General features: G+C 41.8%; 1 protein-coding gene across 7 annotated transcripts in view; it reads right to left on the bottom strand.

Annotated features, from left to right (window-relative positions):
* Positions 1-17,008, bottom strand: part of LOC118096077 (calcium-activated potassium channel subunit alpha-1) — a 550,308-nt gene that overhangs the window by 204,542 nt on the left and 328,758 nt on the right. For all 7 annotated transcript variants that reach the window (XM_060275029.1, XM_060275027.1, XM_060275028.1 and 4 more), the window contains exons 6-9: positions 9,043-9,118; positions 4,173-4,248; positions 1,842-2,012; positions 70-161 (exon numbers count right to left, since the gene is read on the bottom strand). In XM_060275029.1, the coding sequence (XP_060131012.1) occupies positions 70-161; positions 1,842-2,012; positions 4,173-4,248; positions 9,043-9,118 (415 nt within the window). The remainder of the gene's footprint in view (positions 1-69; positions 162-1,841; positions 2,013-4,172; positions 4,249-9,042; positions 9,119-17,008) is intronic.

The raw sequence follows: 17,008 nt of genomic DNA, 5'->3' as shown, positions 1-17,008 counted from the left end.
AAAAAAGAAAATGGCATGCAGAGAGTGTTCTACTGCACCAGAGGCAGGAGAGCCTCTTGGAATACTTACTTTCTTCCACTAACCGCACTATAGGAACCACCATATTTCTTGCGGTTTCCTATTAACTCTATGATTTCAGGGACGTAGCTGGCAAACATGGCCTAAGGAAGAAGATAGGAGACAGAAGAAAAGACTAAAAAGAGAGGCCAAAGAAAGGGGGGTGATGAATATTTTAAGATATATCATCTTTAAGATCTGAAAATGCAAAAGACTTAGATCTATAAAAGGTGTTTTTTTCCCCTTCAAAAAGGTTTTAAAAAGGGTTTTTTCCCCATAAAATTAAAACAAATAAGTTTTGACATAAATGTTGGGTCTCAAAAGAAATTCATGTCTGGTCAACTCAAGAAAATGATCAAAAGAGGGAGAAAGGCACACAAAACAAAAACGAAAACGAAAAAAAAAAGCCAAGAGCAAAATGAGGTCAAAGTGGCATCTGAGTGATAAAGTGCAGCTGCATGGCTAACACTTTCCGAAAAGGGGCAAGCGGGGATATTCAAACATTATACACCGCCAAAAAAAAAAAAAAAACCTCCACCAAGACAAAACGAACCAAAATATGTATTATTGCTAAGCCGATGCTGCTAATTTATAAAAGAAAGACAAGGGGTTCCTCCCCGTTACCAAAGAAAACAGGATGGTAGCAGAGGCTTTCCTCCACACACATGAGAATGAACAAGATGTAACTAAAACGTATTTTTAAAAGTTTGTCTTTTAAAAAAAGTTGATAAGAACATGTAAAGATGTAAAAGCGGGATGATGATGATGGGGAATGGAATCTGCCATGTTTTGTCCAACAAACATTTTGCTTGTGGCTGGATACTTCTAAGAGCTGCTGCCAGTGAACTTGGCCTCATTTCTTGGCACACAAATATGGCACCTCTTTTGGAAATAAATGCGTATGGAATACTGCATTTATAACGCACTTAGCAGATGCAACATCCCGAAGAAAGAGATGTATACAAGATATACAAAAATATGTGAGAGGATTTAAAAAAATACTTCAGTGACTGCATATATGTGCATTACATATATTGTGGATTGAAGTTGATAAGTTACTTACCTTAAGAAATGAAAAGCTTAATGCTAAGGGTGCTGTTTAAGACAATTTAAGAAAAAAAAATTGCAACAGCTGCCGCATTGTCTTTAGCATTGACAGAAAAATAAAGAGGCAATTTGATTAGATACAAGATATGTACATCTACCTATCTATGCAAATATTCTCCTTCTCGAGATTCAGCACGTACTTTCTCAGCTCCTCAAGCACAGCAGAGACATACTTGACTGACTCCTTTTAGGAAATTGGCAATGACTGCCTGAGTTAGTACCATGTTACTCCTTGTATGGTTGCCATGTGTCGAAACAAAAAAGAACACAGTTTTGCCATTGTCTGGAACGGGCAAGCGGCTCTTTAAAGGTGGTCCTAAGCCACAGTGTTTGTTGGAATATTGGGAAGGAACACAGAGGGTAGGGAGGGTTCTTGAAACCGCAGCTAATGTTAACGTTATTGCTATCGTAGTCACCAAATTAATGCACTGCCACTAACCACTAACTGGAAAGTTCATACTGAGAACTCCTAGGGCACTTTCTGTGCCTGCATGCATTATAATTTTAAGCACACCACCACAGTCGTAGTTGAGTTATAAGTCAACAGCTCTGCATAATGATAATTGTGCATACATTATTATTATTATTTAAGAATAAAAATGTGTTGTTACTCATCGATTCATTATAATTACTACATTAAGGAGAAAAAATCCAGCAGAAAATAACAAGAATTTTACCAGTCCCCCGAGGATGAAGAAGACCATGAAAAGGCGACCAAGGGTTGTTTTTGCATAAACATCTCCATAACCAACAGTGGACATAGTAACCATTAGTAAATAAACACATTCCCAATATGTAAGCGCTTGGTTATTTTGGAAGTTTTCCCATGGATCCCCTGAGTTCTCCACCTACAATGAAAGAATAACAGCAGATGAATGATTCAGGTGTACAGACGCCCACAAGGCTGAAGAACAGAACAGCCGTTTACAAAGCTTTATTGCATGAAGGTAAGCAGTCATTGGGTGACTGAAGGCAAATTATTTTATTTCTAGCCAGCAATTAATAGCAGCATTACAGGGGGCTGCTGGGATGTTGAATTAAATAAAGACAGTAAAACACTGTAAGAGTGTTCCCCCGATTTTACATATATACAGGTCCTGCTATCTGAACACAATGTGTTCCCTGGAAATCATTTTGTTAAGCAAGCGTTTGCATAATGAGTTGACAAATTCCATTGATTCCTATGGGGAAATTTCTAATGTGTTCCCGACTGTGGAATTTTGGCTCCTCAAAGCAAAAAGCAACCCTTCTTCAGTCAACCTGCAAAAGGCAAACAAGGAGGAAAGAAAATAATGCTCTGTCGAGATATCTGAATCCACTGTGTGTGTATAGCGAGGTTTGGGCACTAATTCCCTGAGTTTGGATAAGTGAATTTTCACATAGCAGGCATTCAGAAAGCAGGACTGGTGTGTATAGGCAGGGAAGTGTAGCAGTTGTGGGTTTTGGATTTACACTGGGGAGACCCAGGCACAAATCCCTATTCAGCCACAAAGATCACTGAATATCTCTGAGCCAATCCCTATTTCTAAGGCGAATTTATCTCACAGGTTGCCTGTAAGGAAAAAAAAACAGAGGCTCAAGCCCTACCCCCAAAACTCTGGAGGAGGACAGGGTGGAAATGCAATGACTAATGCACAAGACAATTGGGGAAGCTGTTACTGCAATATAAGGCACTTTTTTCCCCAAAAGAAGCTGCCTTATTACTGAGTCAGACCATTAATTACACAGATGGGTAGCAGCTCCCCAATTTTTCAGGCAGAGGGCCCTCCAAACTCTACCTGGAGATGATGTGGATGGAAATGGAGACCTTCTGCATACATGGCAAATGCTCTATCACTGAGCCGCAGGGCTTCCCAAGCCATAGCAAACTTTGGCACACCTGTGTCCACCGTCTGTCTGTGCAATAATAACCGGCCACTGTGCTGCTCACAACTGACCAGAGCAGGCGCATAAATTCCTGAGCAGGAACAGGGTGGCAGCAGCTCCCATGTCCTGGGAGCCGGTGCCAGAGTTCTGACCACCCACAGCAGTAGCAGGTCTTGATTTTCTGGGGCTGCAGAGAAGGATTCGAAACATTCGGGCCACTGCTGCAACGAAGATTCAGTGACTGTCACTCAGGGATGCGTTTCAGTGAATGGAAATGGTCCGTATGAATTAATTCCCACCAACTTGTTAGCTGGAAAAGGTTTCCATATATGTGAGTTTCAGCCATGTATGACTCAACAGAGCGTGAGGATTCAAAAGACTTATTTAGCCCTTACCAAGGGAATATGTTTGTTAAAGTAATGTGCCTTGGCCTCAAAAAGAATTGCTGAATGCTGACTTAAGGAAGAAACTAAAGCATTATTTATATAACAATTAAAGTATCATTTAAATATTTTCTCTCCCTCTCTCTTAAATATTAGTAACATATAAAGTGCTTGTTAGAACATAGTTTTTTTATGCATTGACTTTGGTGACATTCCCCCCCCTTGCTGTTATTAAGGAAACACTACCATCTAGTGGTTACATTTTGCTACTGGCATTCTCAGTAGAACTATTTCAACCGCTAGGACCAAAGAGCACAGGACTAGTTGCTCTGTGATGGCTCTCCCCCCACCCCCATGGATTGATATTGTGCAAATGAGTAATGGCTTCCAAGAGAGGGGAGGACCCGCAGGGTGGAAGTGAAGGCTTAATCCTTTCCTCTGCCCCTCCCAAGCAGCTTTTCTCACCAAGAGGAAAAAGGTTCCTGAAAATATCTGGAGGTATGTATCAGGAATCTTCAAATGGCACAGATTATTGGCACATGCTCACAACACGTCGGGGGACGGACACAGCTCTCCTTTACAGCCAGCAGTGTACCTGAGACATCACAGAAAGTGCGAAATGGCTTCTTGATGCCTCTTGAAATTCTTTAATCTATATTTGTGCCAGTGCTTTGGGCCTGGACAAGCCAAGTTTCACATAAATGGCAATAGCAATGTGAACATCCCCAAGTAAGTTTTTTTTCTTTAAAAAATACTTACCAAATGTATAAATCCAGCTGCTGTCAGCCATGTGCTAATAAATATTGAGCACAGATTCACCAACTTGATGGAATTACTGGTTTAAAGAAAGGAAGGGGGAGGGAGACAGAAACAAACAAACAAGATGTTTTCAGAGTTTATGTTTTAGCCGAGCATCCTTTACTTCAGTGTTCTTCAATCTTGAGTCACCCTTTTTAAATGTGGTGGGTGGTTTTTTTGGGGGGGTGTGTGTTATTGGGTTGTTGTTTTTATTTTGATTATGCATTTTGTGGTTTTATATTTTGATTTTATTCTGTGAACCGTCCTGAGACCTCCGGGTATAGGGCAGTATAATAATAACAACAACAACAACAACAACAACAACAACAACAACAACAGTAGTAGTAGTAGTAGTAGTAGATGCTGTTGAACTACAAATTCCATCTTCCCTGACCACTGGTTTAGCTGGGGTGATGAACATTGGAGCCCAGCCCCAGCCCCCAGAGCTGCATTATTCTGTGGAAAAGTTAACAAATGTGTATAGTGAACTCCACCAAAAAAATCCATCCCTGGTGTGATATGGAAGTTCTCCAATGCCTCATTCACACATGTGAAAACCACCAATGGATTTTTCAGTTGTTCATATTAAGAGAACAGGTGTGTGAACTAGCCTAATGCTTCAAACATTTGCATCCTTCTTATGGCTAACTTTGGTGCAGTGTAGGTCCAGTTTTATGCAGAACTGTTTCCTGCCTGTAGATGCCTTTTCTCTTTTCAGTCAGGGTTCTAAATATAGATGGGCGGATTAGTCACCAACATTTCCCTACTCTTTAAGCTCTTTGAGACATCTGTGCAATCCCTGATTCTGACTGAGTCCAGTCTAAGCCCCTGAAGTTGTACTAAAAACCTCATTTAAACCAGCAGCGAGGAGACATAAATAATCAATTCAAATTTGTTCACTTTATTCAGTTTAATACGTCATGTTCGGGGGGCGGGGAGAACAACAACCCCTGAAAAACAGTTGTGCAACTAGGTGAAGTTGCAGAGGTGACTGTATTAAGTGACTGTATTAAGTATTAAGTGAAGTTGCAGAGGTGACTGTATTAAGTGTATTAAGTAATGGATTTGTTCTTTCTAGCACCGGGTGAATTATTGGGATGCTGTCAACTGTTTCTTGCTGAGAGCCAGCTAGAAGACATTTGAACACTGAAGCAGGCACCCACAGATGTATATCCTTCACTGGATGAAAAATTGTGTGCAAATGACTGCTGAACAAAAGAATCCTAGTCTGATTCAGTAACTGTACTGTGAGACACCGATCAGTGGTTCAAAAATGGGAGCAGGGAATTCAGATTAAGCCTCTGCATTCCCTCCCCATACCACTCAGCTGATTAATGCTGTCACCTCAGCTATCTGACCAAGTAGGGACAAAGTAAGGGTGGGAGAGATATTTGATTTTGTTTGCATTTCAATGAGAAAATGAATGCACCATATTTATATATAAACTGAAACACAATTATACTTTGAAATTTTCACTTTCCCAAATGTTGCAATGCAGCCGGCGTGCACAAACATGCATCTGTTGGTGGAAAGTGCAAATAAAAATGCACATATTTGTGGAATAGGGTGGTAAATGAATCCCCCCCCCCCCGGAAGCACTGAACCTAACAGAGCTACGTTAGAAATATAGGGTCACTAATACGATAGAAATATAGGGTTGTATTCAATTAGGTTTCACACACTGTGGACCTATGAAAATTTATGGACTTAAGGTAGCTACGGTATGTTCATTAATTTTAGCAAGCCTACTCTTAGTAAACTTAGTTGAATGCGACCTACACTTTTGCATTAAAATTCTTATGCTCCACTATTTGGTTCTTAGAGGACTGGGGGAGGAGAATCATTATTACATAGCTTACCAGTGGATCCTCCTCCCTCCCCCCCCCCCAAAAAAATGGAGGGAAGTCTTCTGTTATTCAAAACCAAAACTGATACACTTTAAGACACACCTACATGCTTGTTATTTGGCAAAAAGTACAATGCCTAGATTATTTAATTATTTGGGGGTGGTTGGATTGGGATAGAATATTATGTTACTTTGAAATGCTAGAGAAATAGCTTTACGGCAACTGCAAACTACAATATGGCTTCCAGCCTATTTCTGGGCAAACCCCCCCCCCCAAGTTATCTAAAGGGATCACCATCTCTCATAGGAACCTGACTGTCTTCATTAGAGGATCTGCTCCCTTCACTGGAGACAGAATAGGTAGCAACCAGGGGCACAGTAGCAGGGCTGGGGAACCTGAGGGAAAGGGTGAAATGTGTCCCTACTGACCTCTACTTGGCTCTCGGGACTTTTCCCAGACCACATCCTCTCTCTTCAGGCCACTCCCTGTACTACTGACTCTTGTTTTTTTTAAAAAAAAAAAATCCCGGATGCAAGGATAGAGAGTATGTGATTGTGTGTAGAATCTTGCCTATTGGACAAAGTGCCGAGGGCCTTCTGGCGGTTCCCTCGCTACGAGAAGCCAAGTTACAGGGAACCAGGCAGAGGGCCTTCTCGGTAGTGGCACCCTCCCACCAGAGGTCAAAGAGAACAACAATTACCAGACCTTTAGAAGGCATCTCAAGGCAACCCTGTTTAGGGAAGCTTTTAATGTTTGATGGATTTCTGTATTTTAATATTTTGTTGGAAGCCGCCCAGAGTGGCTGGGGGAACCCGGCCAGATGGGCGGGGTATAAATAAAAAATTATTATTATTATTATTATTATTATTATTATTATTGTAAAATTTGCATACATTGCTCCACCTACATTTGCATCTGGCTCCACCCTTTAGTTCCACCCTCATCAGATTGACCAAAAAAGAATGCAGCCTCAGGGAGTGATGTAATTTAGCATGCCTATTTTACTTCTATTTAGTAAACCAAGCAGAAACTATGAAACTGCCAAGCTTGCCCAATCTTGTACATGCCATGCGCTGCGCACCCACTCATTGTTACTAATGAACTTATGAAATGGAGAGAAAATTACAAGGCGGAAAAAGCACTGGGGAAAAGTTCTGCCCTGCATCACAGGTTGCACTCTGGAAATTATTACTACAGTTTTAAATCCCTGGTGGAGTGGTAAACTTAGCAACTGCAGCTATTTCCATCTTTCTGCCCTGCCCAATGTCCATTTGTCTGCTAAACGGCCTCAGCCCAGTATACCTGAAGGAGCATCTCCATCCCAATCGTTCAGCCCGGACACTGAGGTCCAGCTCCGAGGGCCTTTTGCAGTTCCCTTACTGCAAGAAGTAAAGCTACAAGGAACCAGACAAAGGGCCTTCTCGGTAGTGGCACCCGCCCTGTGGAACTCCCTCCCGTCAGATGTCAAGGAAATAAACAACTACCTGACTTTTAGAAGACATCTGAAGGCAGCACTGTTTAGGGAAGTTTTTAATGTTTGGTGTTTTGTCGCTTTTTATATATTCAGATGGACGGGGTATAAATAATTTATTATTATTATTATTATTATTATTATTATTATTCCCTTCTAGGAGCAGCACTCTAGGTGTGTTACAAATAGGCACAGGAGAGGACAGACAAAAGGACAAGAAGTGGCTAGAGCAGGCATCCCCAAACTGTGGCCCTCCAGATGTTTTGGCCTACAGCTCCCATGATCCCTAGATAACAGGACCAGTGGTTGGGGAAGATAGGAATTGTAGTCCAAAACATCTGGAGGGCCGAAGTCTGGGGATGCCTGGGCTAGAGGAAGGTGTGAATCCTCCCACTGTATCAGGGAATTTAAAGGTACAAAGACAATCTCTAGGCTTTAATCTTGCTGTCAGACTTGTCAGTAAGGGCTTTTAAGACAAACATAGGAGAGACTAAGATATTTAGAGCTCTGAGAAACTATCTACTCCAGAATCAAATGGGAAAGTATGTTTGTCATTATAATTCAGAGGCAAATATTGTTTCAACAAGCACACAGGGCTGGAACAGGACCAAGTTATTTGCACCTCAGTGGGATTTAAGTCATGAATAAATTCCCAGTGGGAACCTAAGTTCAACTACTTTAGGGTGAGACCCATTGTTAAATCAGTGCAAGAAGTCTGAATGCCAACACTTCTGCAAGCATAAGCACAGAGGCTCAACTGCTACCAGTTAATAATAATTGTTCCTGTGCAACATCTACACAAGCACAAGGCACCTGCTGGCTGTTCTGCCATGTTAATGAGGCAGAATGGCTGTTGCATGACTGGGCTGCAACAAATGGATATCACCCTTAACCTAGTTCTAACCTACTCTCAAGGTTCCATAAATCTCTCCTTGGGACATTCGGAGTAAGGCTGCACTGTTGGTTTATCTAACAAACAAAATGGTCCTTGAAAATGTGGAAAGAGGGGTGATGCCACACTGCTTTTAAGCTATGTTTGCTTCGAACTGTGCTCTACAAGTGTAAAAGTGCACCAAACTATTAAATCAAATCAATGAATGAATGCCATTCAGTATTAAGTTTGGCAGGCAGAACTAGCTGTGAAACTGAGTGAAAAATAAGAGCATTTCACAGAATTTAGCAAGAGCAGTTAATTGCCACATTTATTAATAATTCAATCCTATGCACGCTTTCCTGAAAAGTAAGGCCCTTCTGAGTAAACATGCATAGGACTGTCCTGTAAATCCCTGGATTTTCTGTGAAGTAGAGAAAGGATGACCCCGAAGATTGCTGCTCTGGATAAAGCAATTAACTAGTCATTACCTGAATAGCACCAGCTGGAGAAATTTAAACATAACTTTTGTTCATATTTGATCATTAGACAGGAGTCTAGACCTTGTCCTTTCAGTGCCCTGAGAAACTGTGAAATTAATCACTGTGCAAAAGGTTAAGGAAAAACACATTAATGCCTTACCTTGTTTTAAGGATATTCAGAAACTGCAAAATTTCTGAGAACTGTATCAGCCTAAGAGCTCGTAAAAATCTTAAACCTGCAATTTCAAAAAGGGAGAGGGGAAGAGAAAAAGAGAGAGAGAGAGAGAAATAATCAGGTTATTTTTATCCCGATATGAATTCCAAAGGCAGCTGTGAAATCAAAAGTCACTAACATGGTGAATATCAAATACCTCTGAAATGTTGCTCCATGTTGATCAGCCCCAAAGCTTAGCCAGCTATTTTCAGAAAAGTATAGATTTCTTTTGAGAGAAGTGAGTATGAACCATACAAACATTTAATGGATTAAAACTATTTTAACTATAAAATGCATGGAGGATAATGTCTTCCTCCAATGATATATTCCTGAAAGCTCTTAACTCCCACCCACCCAAAGCTTCCTGGAAAAAATTGAGTGATTATGGGCAAGTGACCAGGAAACCTGTTTTGTTTTGTTTTTTAAAAAAGAGAACCATCCATGATTAAGATAATACTTTATGACGTAAAAATCTCTGGTTGACACATTCTGCATTATCACAACAAACTCCCTAAGTTCCAACGGCTCTCCAATAGACCATGGCTTAATTTAGTATAGGTTAAACTATACTACCACTTTTTAGCCAATGCAATTTTTCTAAGAAATTACATTTTTATTAGTGAAGCCAGGTTGTATGGATAGCAACTCTACGGATGGCTGCACAGGGACAGAGAAATACTGTAAAAGATTAAAGGCTTAAATTATTAAGGGAGACTTATGGTGATAGGAAACAATTCTGCTGCAAATCTCTCTCACAGGAGTTAAAGGTACATTGGGTATTATACAGTTTATAAAGGAAGGAAGGAAGTTTAGAGGACAAATTTGTGTCTTTGTGCAGTTGTGCAGAGCACTGCATAATTATGTGCTCAGTGTAGCTTTTGCTGAAAGTCACTGTGCATTATATTTTCCTTATGTATCATCACCATTCGCTCCAGCAGAAACACAGCCATCTAAGTTCATTATCAGTTTTGAAGTTAAAATCAACAAATAAGGTACTAGTTCCAATATACTTGGGGGACTCTCCAGGTATGCATACATATAGAAGTTTTAAATTAAGAAAGAAAGAAAAGTTTTGTTTGTCTACGAGAGAGAGAGAGAGAGAGAGAGAGAGAGAGAGAGAGAGAGAGAGAGAGAGAGAGAGAGAGAGAGAACAATGTGCCGTGAACTTTCTGACGGTACAAACTTAAGACTCTTATAGATTACAGCAAGCATCCTGGAGAGGGTGAAGTTGAACATATCTATATCCCTGCACTATAGAGGAGCAAGATAAGTGAAAAGGGAACTTTTTTAAAAATTAAGTATGGTACAGTTTAACCTACAAGGTTAAACTGCCTATCACTACGGCTTATTTTCAGGGTATAGCTTATTTTGGGGGTATGACTTATTTTCGGAGAAACACGGTATTATAGCAATTTGTGACCTTTTCTAGTACTATATATATATATGTATCTCACAGCACAGGAAAGTCTTTGGGAGACAGCATGGCGGTGGAAAATAAAAAGGTATCTGTCTTCCACTCCCCCCCCCCAAAAAACCCCACCTTTTCCTCATGTAGAGATGCCTGAACGGCACTGCACAGCTCAAGGCTGCAGTGCCATATGAAACAGGGGGGCCAGTTGTGGTGGCCTTCCACTGCTGTGTTTGCTGGGATGGGGGGACAAGGCAGCAAAGAGAGTTCTGAGCTGGCAGCATTTCCCCCCTGCAGGTGTGTGTGTGCGTGTGCATGTGCGCGCTCTTGCAGGGCACTGCTGCTGCCAGCCTTGAGCTCCCCACCTCAACAAGTGGCCCACGGGGGCAGTTTAACCGGATCACGAGCTGCCCCCGAACCGAACCACCCGCTTGGCAAGTTCCTGCACACTGCGCTAAACCGGTGTGGTGGCAGAAATCGCATCTGCACATGCCCAGACGCCAGAAAACACACACGCAATCTGGCCCATGGAGAGATCTCCGCGGGACTTGACCAGCCCAGGCAGGTAAAACCTTGCCGACCCCTGCTGTATCTCAACAGAATTCCACTGCCAAGCGGGCACCACTGTGCCATGACCCTAGTGCCAGACTCCTCAACTTCAAGTGCTGAAGGGGAGGACTTTGAAACAGGAGAGAGCATGACAGGGTGCTCTCAGATGACCCTGCTGGACCAATGCCCCTGCTTCAACCTAAGGATGTGGCACTGCTCCCCTCCTGCATCACACTGGATTACTGGAGGTGGTGGGGCTCTTTCAATACAACCACACCTCGCAGGAGTTACAACACACTGCTGCTACCCACCCCGCTCACTTGCAGTTTCTGGGTCCAGATTGGCCAGAGCCCCAAATAGGAGAGCTTACCTTCTGCAACATTTTGCTGCAGATCCCACTTGCAATGTCTTTTTAAAGGCTACTCCAATTTCTGCCGAGCTATACAAGATTCCAGGGGTCTTGGCACTTAACCATGTGTTTCTTTTGGGGAAAATGAGGAGCTGCAGAGGCCGTGGTGTTTTTATGAGATGTGGTTTATTTGCACATATTTACACCTGAGTCTGGATAAAGAGCGAAGATTCGGGGCATCACGTCTCAAGAGCGGCTTGTTTCGACAGCAGCGCAGCACTGAATTCAAAGTCAGCCCCAATGCCATTTCTGTGTCTCTTCCACACAACTTTTCTGCCTGCCAACATGCATGGCATTGGCCCCAACCTCCTTTTCCCCAAAAACATTTGCTAAAAAGGTAACCCAAGCCTCATGCAAAAAGAACATTTTTTTCCTGTGGTGACATAAACCCGGGCAACTTCTCCCCTCCCAACTCTCCTATTGTCTTTTGCTAACTAACACACAGCTGGAGGGGGGAATCAGGACACTGAATGTCCTGATGTGTCGCCTTTTGCCAGGGTAATGACTTTTGCATCACCTGTTTAGTTCTTTGCTGGCGCCTCTCTCAGCCAGTCTCCAGATAATGCTTACTTGACTTCTTCTTCTTCTTCTTCTTCTTCTTCTTCTTCTTCTTCTTCTTCTTCTTCTTCTTCTTCTTCCTCCTCCTCCTCCTCCTCCTCCTCCTCCTCCTCCTCCTTGCTGAATCCATTGATCAAATCCCACATTTACTAATTTCAGAAATTATGCGGAGAACCTGGCATCCCATAATCCACTAACACTTAGTGGATCTAGAGTGAGATCTAAAGCATTGCATTAGATAGGCCCAAGTGCCCAATGGATAGTTAAAAATAAAACTTTTTATTTTAACTTTCGAGCAGCAGACACCCTCCCAATGTTATTCTCACAGCTGATTTTGAAACTCCTCTCAGCTCCAACTGTGGGGAGGAGAGATGTCTATATCAGAGGATATAGGTTTGTGTGCAAAAAGCTAGCATATCCTTAATAGGACTCTAAATCCTAAAGCTAGAAAGGCCCTAAGGTATTCCCATTATTTTACCTAAAGCATATTTGGAAAAGCTTCCAGCCTAGTCTTGAATAATTAGTTGATTTCACTGTAATTAATTCCTCTATTTAATAGTGGAGATGAAAGGGGTCTTGGTAAGTTTACATAATTGTACGCATGAAAAATGGTTTTATTATAAATGTGCTCAGAACATTCAAATTAGCTGCTTAATAAAAACAACAATGTTTCATTGATGTTTTCCATGTTTATACCAATTCCAATTACTGTCATGTAAGTTCAACCTACCATCCCTTACAGAAGGCATATTTTATTATAATAAAGGCAAAGTAGAATTCACTATGTTTGAACTGTGGATATGCAACAACAACTACAAAACTGAAAATACTGGACAGTAACTTTTTATTTGACCATGTCCCGGTTGCTGGAAAATGTTGCACCAGCGGCTAAAAGTCTTGATGAAATAATCAAAATATGAAAGAGAACAAAATTCCAACACTATCATTTTTTTTGGGGGGGTGAGAGTTTTATTAACTCCAAAGTATTTTGGAGAAGATCATTTCCATTCTCTCCAGCTTGAGAAAAAAACACTAGTGTATCTCTGAATGCTTAGAAGTACAAAGAAAAATTCCCTTTGAGATCATAGCTTTATGACATTAACTTGAACAGATATTTGGGGAGAAGTGTTCGGCCCAAAACAACACAAGCTAATGCCCTGCAAAGCCTCAGACCAAACTTTTATTAGAGAGTTTCCTCTTCCAACTTAAGAAGAAGAGGGGACATTTAGCAGGGGTTTTGCCTGCCAGCTGTAATCCATCAGCGAAAAACTGTTCCAGGCTCCTCCTCCTTTCAGACCAAAGCAAATGTCTTGTCCCCCTGTGAAGAGTGGGTCTGGAGAATCCACCCCATCTTTTCATCTTCTCCTAAGCCCTGATCCAGAAATGCAGATAACATGTCTTTTTGCAGCCTTTAGTTTTATTCCTATTCAGAATGCTTTGCTGCTTAAGCAGATATTAAATTTCATTTTCTCAGTATCAGATCAGTACAATGGAGCTGCAAACGGGAAAATATTTTTGAGGGGGTACACCTAGGGATCTTGGAGAATTCCACTGGAAACAGAGATAGGAGTTAGGAGTTGCCGCAAACTATGTGTTTGCCCAAGGTCAGGAATGGAAATCATGCAAGTGAATGCAAGTCATATTCATTAATGTCAGCGGTTTTTTAGTCCACAAATGTTATTTTCGGCACTGACAATGGCACTGGCAATATTATTATTATTATTATTATTATTATTATTATTATGTTTCCCCTGAAATGCATTGAAGTTAGCTATGTAATGAATTATATCAGTGGATAATCAGACGAATAACATAAGTTTTAGCAGAAGCCAAACTGTAGTGGAAGAGAAACAGCGTGGACTGCAGCAAACACAGGACAGGTTTGAATTCACAGCCTCATGGCATCCCTAAATACACCTCTCCCTGCCTCATACACAGGACAGCAAATATGACCTAATAGGCATTACTGAAAGCTGATGGGATGAGACTCATGAATTGAATGTAAAAAATGAGGGGTAGAACCTATTCAAATGAATAGACCAAACAGGAAGGGAAGAGGAGCAGAGTTACATGTAAAGGATGTGTACACTTGTGAAGAGATCCATGACCTGAGCATGGAAGGCAAATTGAAAGTATATGGGTCAAAACTGTAAGGGAAGCAGTGACCTTACTGTGGGTGTCTGCTATAGACCACCAAGCCAGACTGACGATTTGGATGATGCCTTCCTAGAGCTGATTACTGAAGATTCAAAAAGGAGAAATATAGTAGTCATGGGAGACTTCAACTACCCTGGTGTTTGTTGGAACTCAAATTCTGCCAAGAATGTAAATTCCAACAAATTCCTCAATTGTCTTGCTGACAAATTCACTCCCCAAAAGGTGAAACAGCAAAGGGATCATCTGTTTTGGACCTGGTCCTCATCAACAGGGCGGAACTGATTGACAAAGTGGAAGTACTGGGAACTTTGGGAGGAAGTGATCATGTCCTCTTGAGTTTTGTGATACAGAGGCAAGGGAAGACTGGGTGTAGTCGGACATGCACTCTGGACTCTAAGAAAGCTGATTTCAAAAAGCTTAAGCAGCTATTGAGTGAGATTCCATGGCCAGAAAAACTCAGAGAGACAGGAGTCCAAGATGGATGGGAGTTTCTAAAAGGAGGAATACTGAAGGCACAAATACAAACAATTCCAACAAGAGAGAGAAGTGGGAAGCTTCTAAAGAACCTGGTGTGGCTGCATAAGGAGCTTACATATGAGCTGAGATTTAAGAAGGACTTGTATAATAAATGGAAGAAGGGGGAAATCACAAAAGAAGAGTATACATGAGTAGCCGACAGCTGCAGGGAGAAGGTCAGGCAGCCCAAAACTCAGAATGAGCTCAGGCTTGCAAGAAAGGTTAAATATAACTTTCAAAGGTTTATTTGACTATGTTCAAAGCTAGAGGGGGGGGAAAGCAAAGAGTAGTCCTCTATATGGAGAAGATGGAGAAATGCTGTTGGATGAGAGAGAGAAGGTGGAACTGCGCAACACCTACTTTGTCTCTGTCTTCCCCCAGAAGGAAAGCAATGTCCAACCTGGTGATAACAGAATAAAGGATGCAAGGAGGGAGTTGAAACCCAAGATAGGAAAAGATGTGGTAAGGGAACACCTAGCTACTTTAAATGAATTCAAATCTCCAGGGCCTGATGAGCTGCACCCAAGGGTACTAAAGGAGCCTGCAGATGTAATCCTTGCCCCCTAGGAGTTGGCTCCTAGGCATAGTGATGAATACTCTGTTGTTCTATTCCACCTGAAGAGGACAAGGGAATGGGGCTTAATCACTCAAAAGCATGCACAATTACACCACTGCTTTATATTCACCACAGCAAATACCTGGTTTTTACTTTGAGTATGGGAAGATGGCATATATTCACTGCCTTCCTAGAGACAATCTAATTCTCATGTTACTAGGACCACCAGTACATGGAAATTGCATGAAAACTCGAGTAGCCACAGGACAAGGGGAGGCCTCAGCACGCTTAAATGAGCCCCATGGTGAGCAAAAGAGCAAAATCTCAGTGCCCCCTGCAACCCAGTGAAGACTAAGCCTGCTGAGCGGCTTCCATGAGTAAAAAACAACAACACCCTGATTATCAGCTGGAAAACAAAAACAGAAAACAGTGGAAGAGGCGGGAGGAGTGAATTGATACGTTCGAGTTCCTTTCAGCTTATGGTATCCTGAAAAGGCTGGCTCTCTGAACATTATTATTGCAAGAGGCAGGTCCCATATACACACAAGACCTGCAACCATTTGTAGAGTTATTTCCTCCTCCACTTAGTAGGAGTGCCCCTGTCCAGAGTCCCTGCCAGCCAGGCAATTCCTCTTCCTCTAGGATGCTAAAAATTGTGAGGAAGAAGCAGGAGATTCAACTTCCCCTCTCACCAACCCCTTCACTGCACTTTTCTGTTCTTCTTCCCAACTGACACTCAGTATTCAATGGGTGCTGGGCATTCAGCCCTCATAGGGCTGTTTTTTTATGGAGGGGGGGAGAACAGTGTTAAAAACTGAGATATGAAAGCTAGGAGCTAAATAGCACCTTCAACCTCGGTTATGGGGGCAACAACGGAATGTCTACTGTGCTTTTTGTTTTATAACAAGAATACAAAGCTGGAAAGGAATGAATGGCAGCTAAAATATTGTGTTCATTTTTCACATGGTCTAGTCCTTCCCCTGCCCACCCCTGTAATATTATTAAGAGGGTCTCTTCTCCAGTCTTCAGACAGTAGCTGGAAGTGGGGAGGCAGAAAAGGTCCCCCTTTCCTTCCACTTTGCAGTTTTAATCTGAAATCTTAGGCGCAGTACTGCACCCAGAGCTCAGAAACTGCTCATGCTAATAAAATTCCCTGTCGCAAAATGCGCCTAGAACAAGGGGAGTTTCAAACACTGGGGAAGAGGTGGTAGGCTCCTTAGGGTTTACTAAAAACAACTTCTTCTTCTTCTTCTTCTTCTTCTTCTTCTTCTTCTTCTTCTTCTTCTTCTTCTTCTTCTTCTTCTTCTTCTTCTTCTTCTTCTTCTTCTTCTTCTTCTGTAAACCTTAAAGTTTCCCTGATCACACCAACACCTACCTCTTGTTTCATTGATTCATAGAATTGCAGAGTTGGAAGGGACCCGAGGGTTAAGTCATCCAACCCCCCCCCCCCCTGCAATGCAGGAATCTCAACAAATGATCCCTCACCCAATTTGAAACTGTACCAGACTTAGCTTTGCAAAGCTGCTAGCTGTTTTATTGCTGCACCACTAGGAGGCCCAAATTGATTCCATTTCTGCCAGGACTCTTATCACTTGACTGCATGTTTGTACGACATAGAGGACAGAACATGAAATGCTTTGTGAAAGGCAATACTTAAAAGTCAAAATAACACTGCATTTAATTTATAGTACAAAGGAAGCAGGTGCATGACAGGAAATGAACTGTGGGAAATGTTCATGGATCTATACTTGTGAAAATA

This window comes from Zootoca vivipara, chromosome 5 (assembly GCF_963506605.1).
Source record: "Zootoca vivipara chromosome 5, rZooViv1.1, whole genome shotgun sequence".
Classification (NCBI taxonomy): domain Eukaryota; kingdom Metazoa; phylum Chordata; class Lepidosauria; order Squamata; family Lacertidae; genus Zootoca; species Zootoca vivipara.
This window is presented reverse-complemented; position numbering and strand designations above follow the sequence as displayed.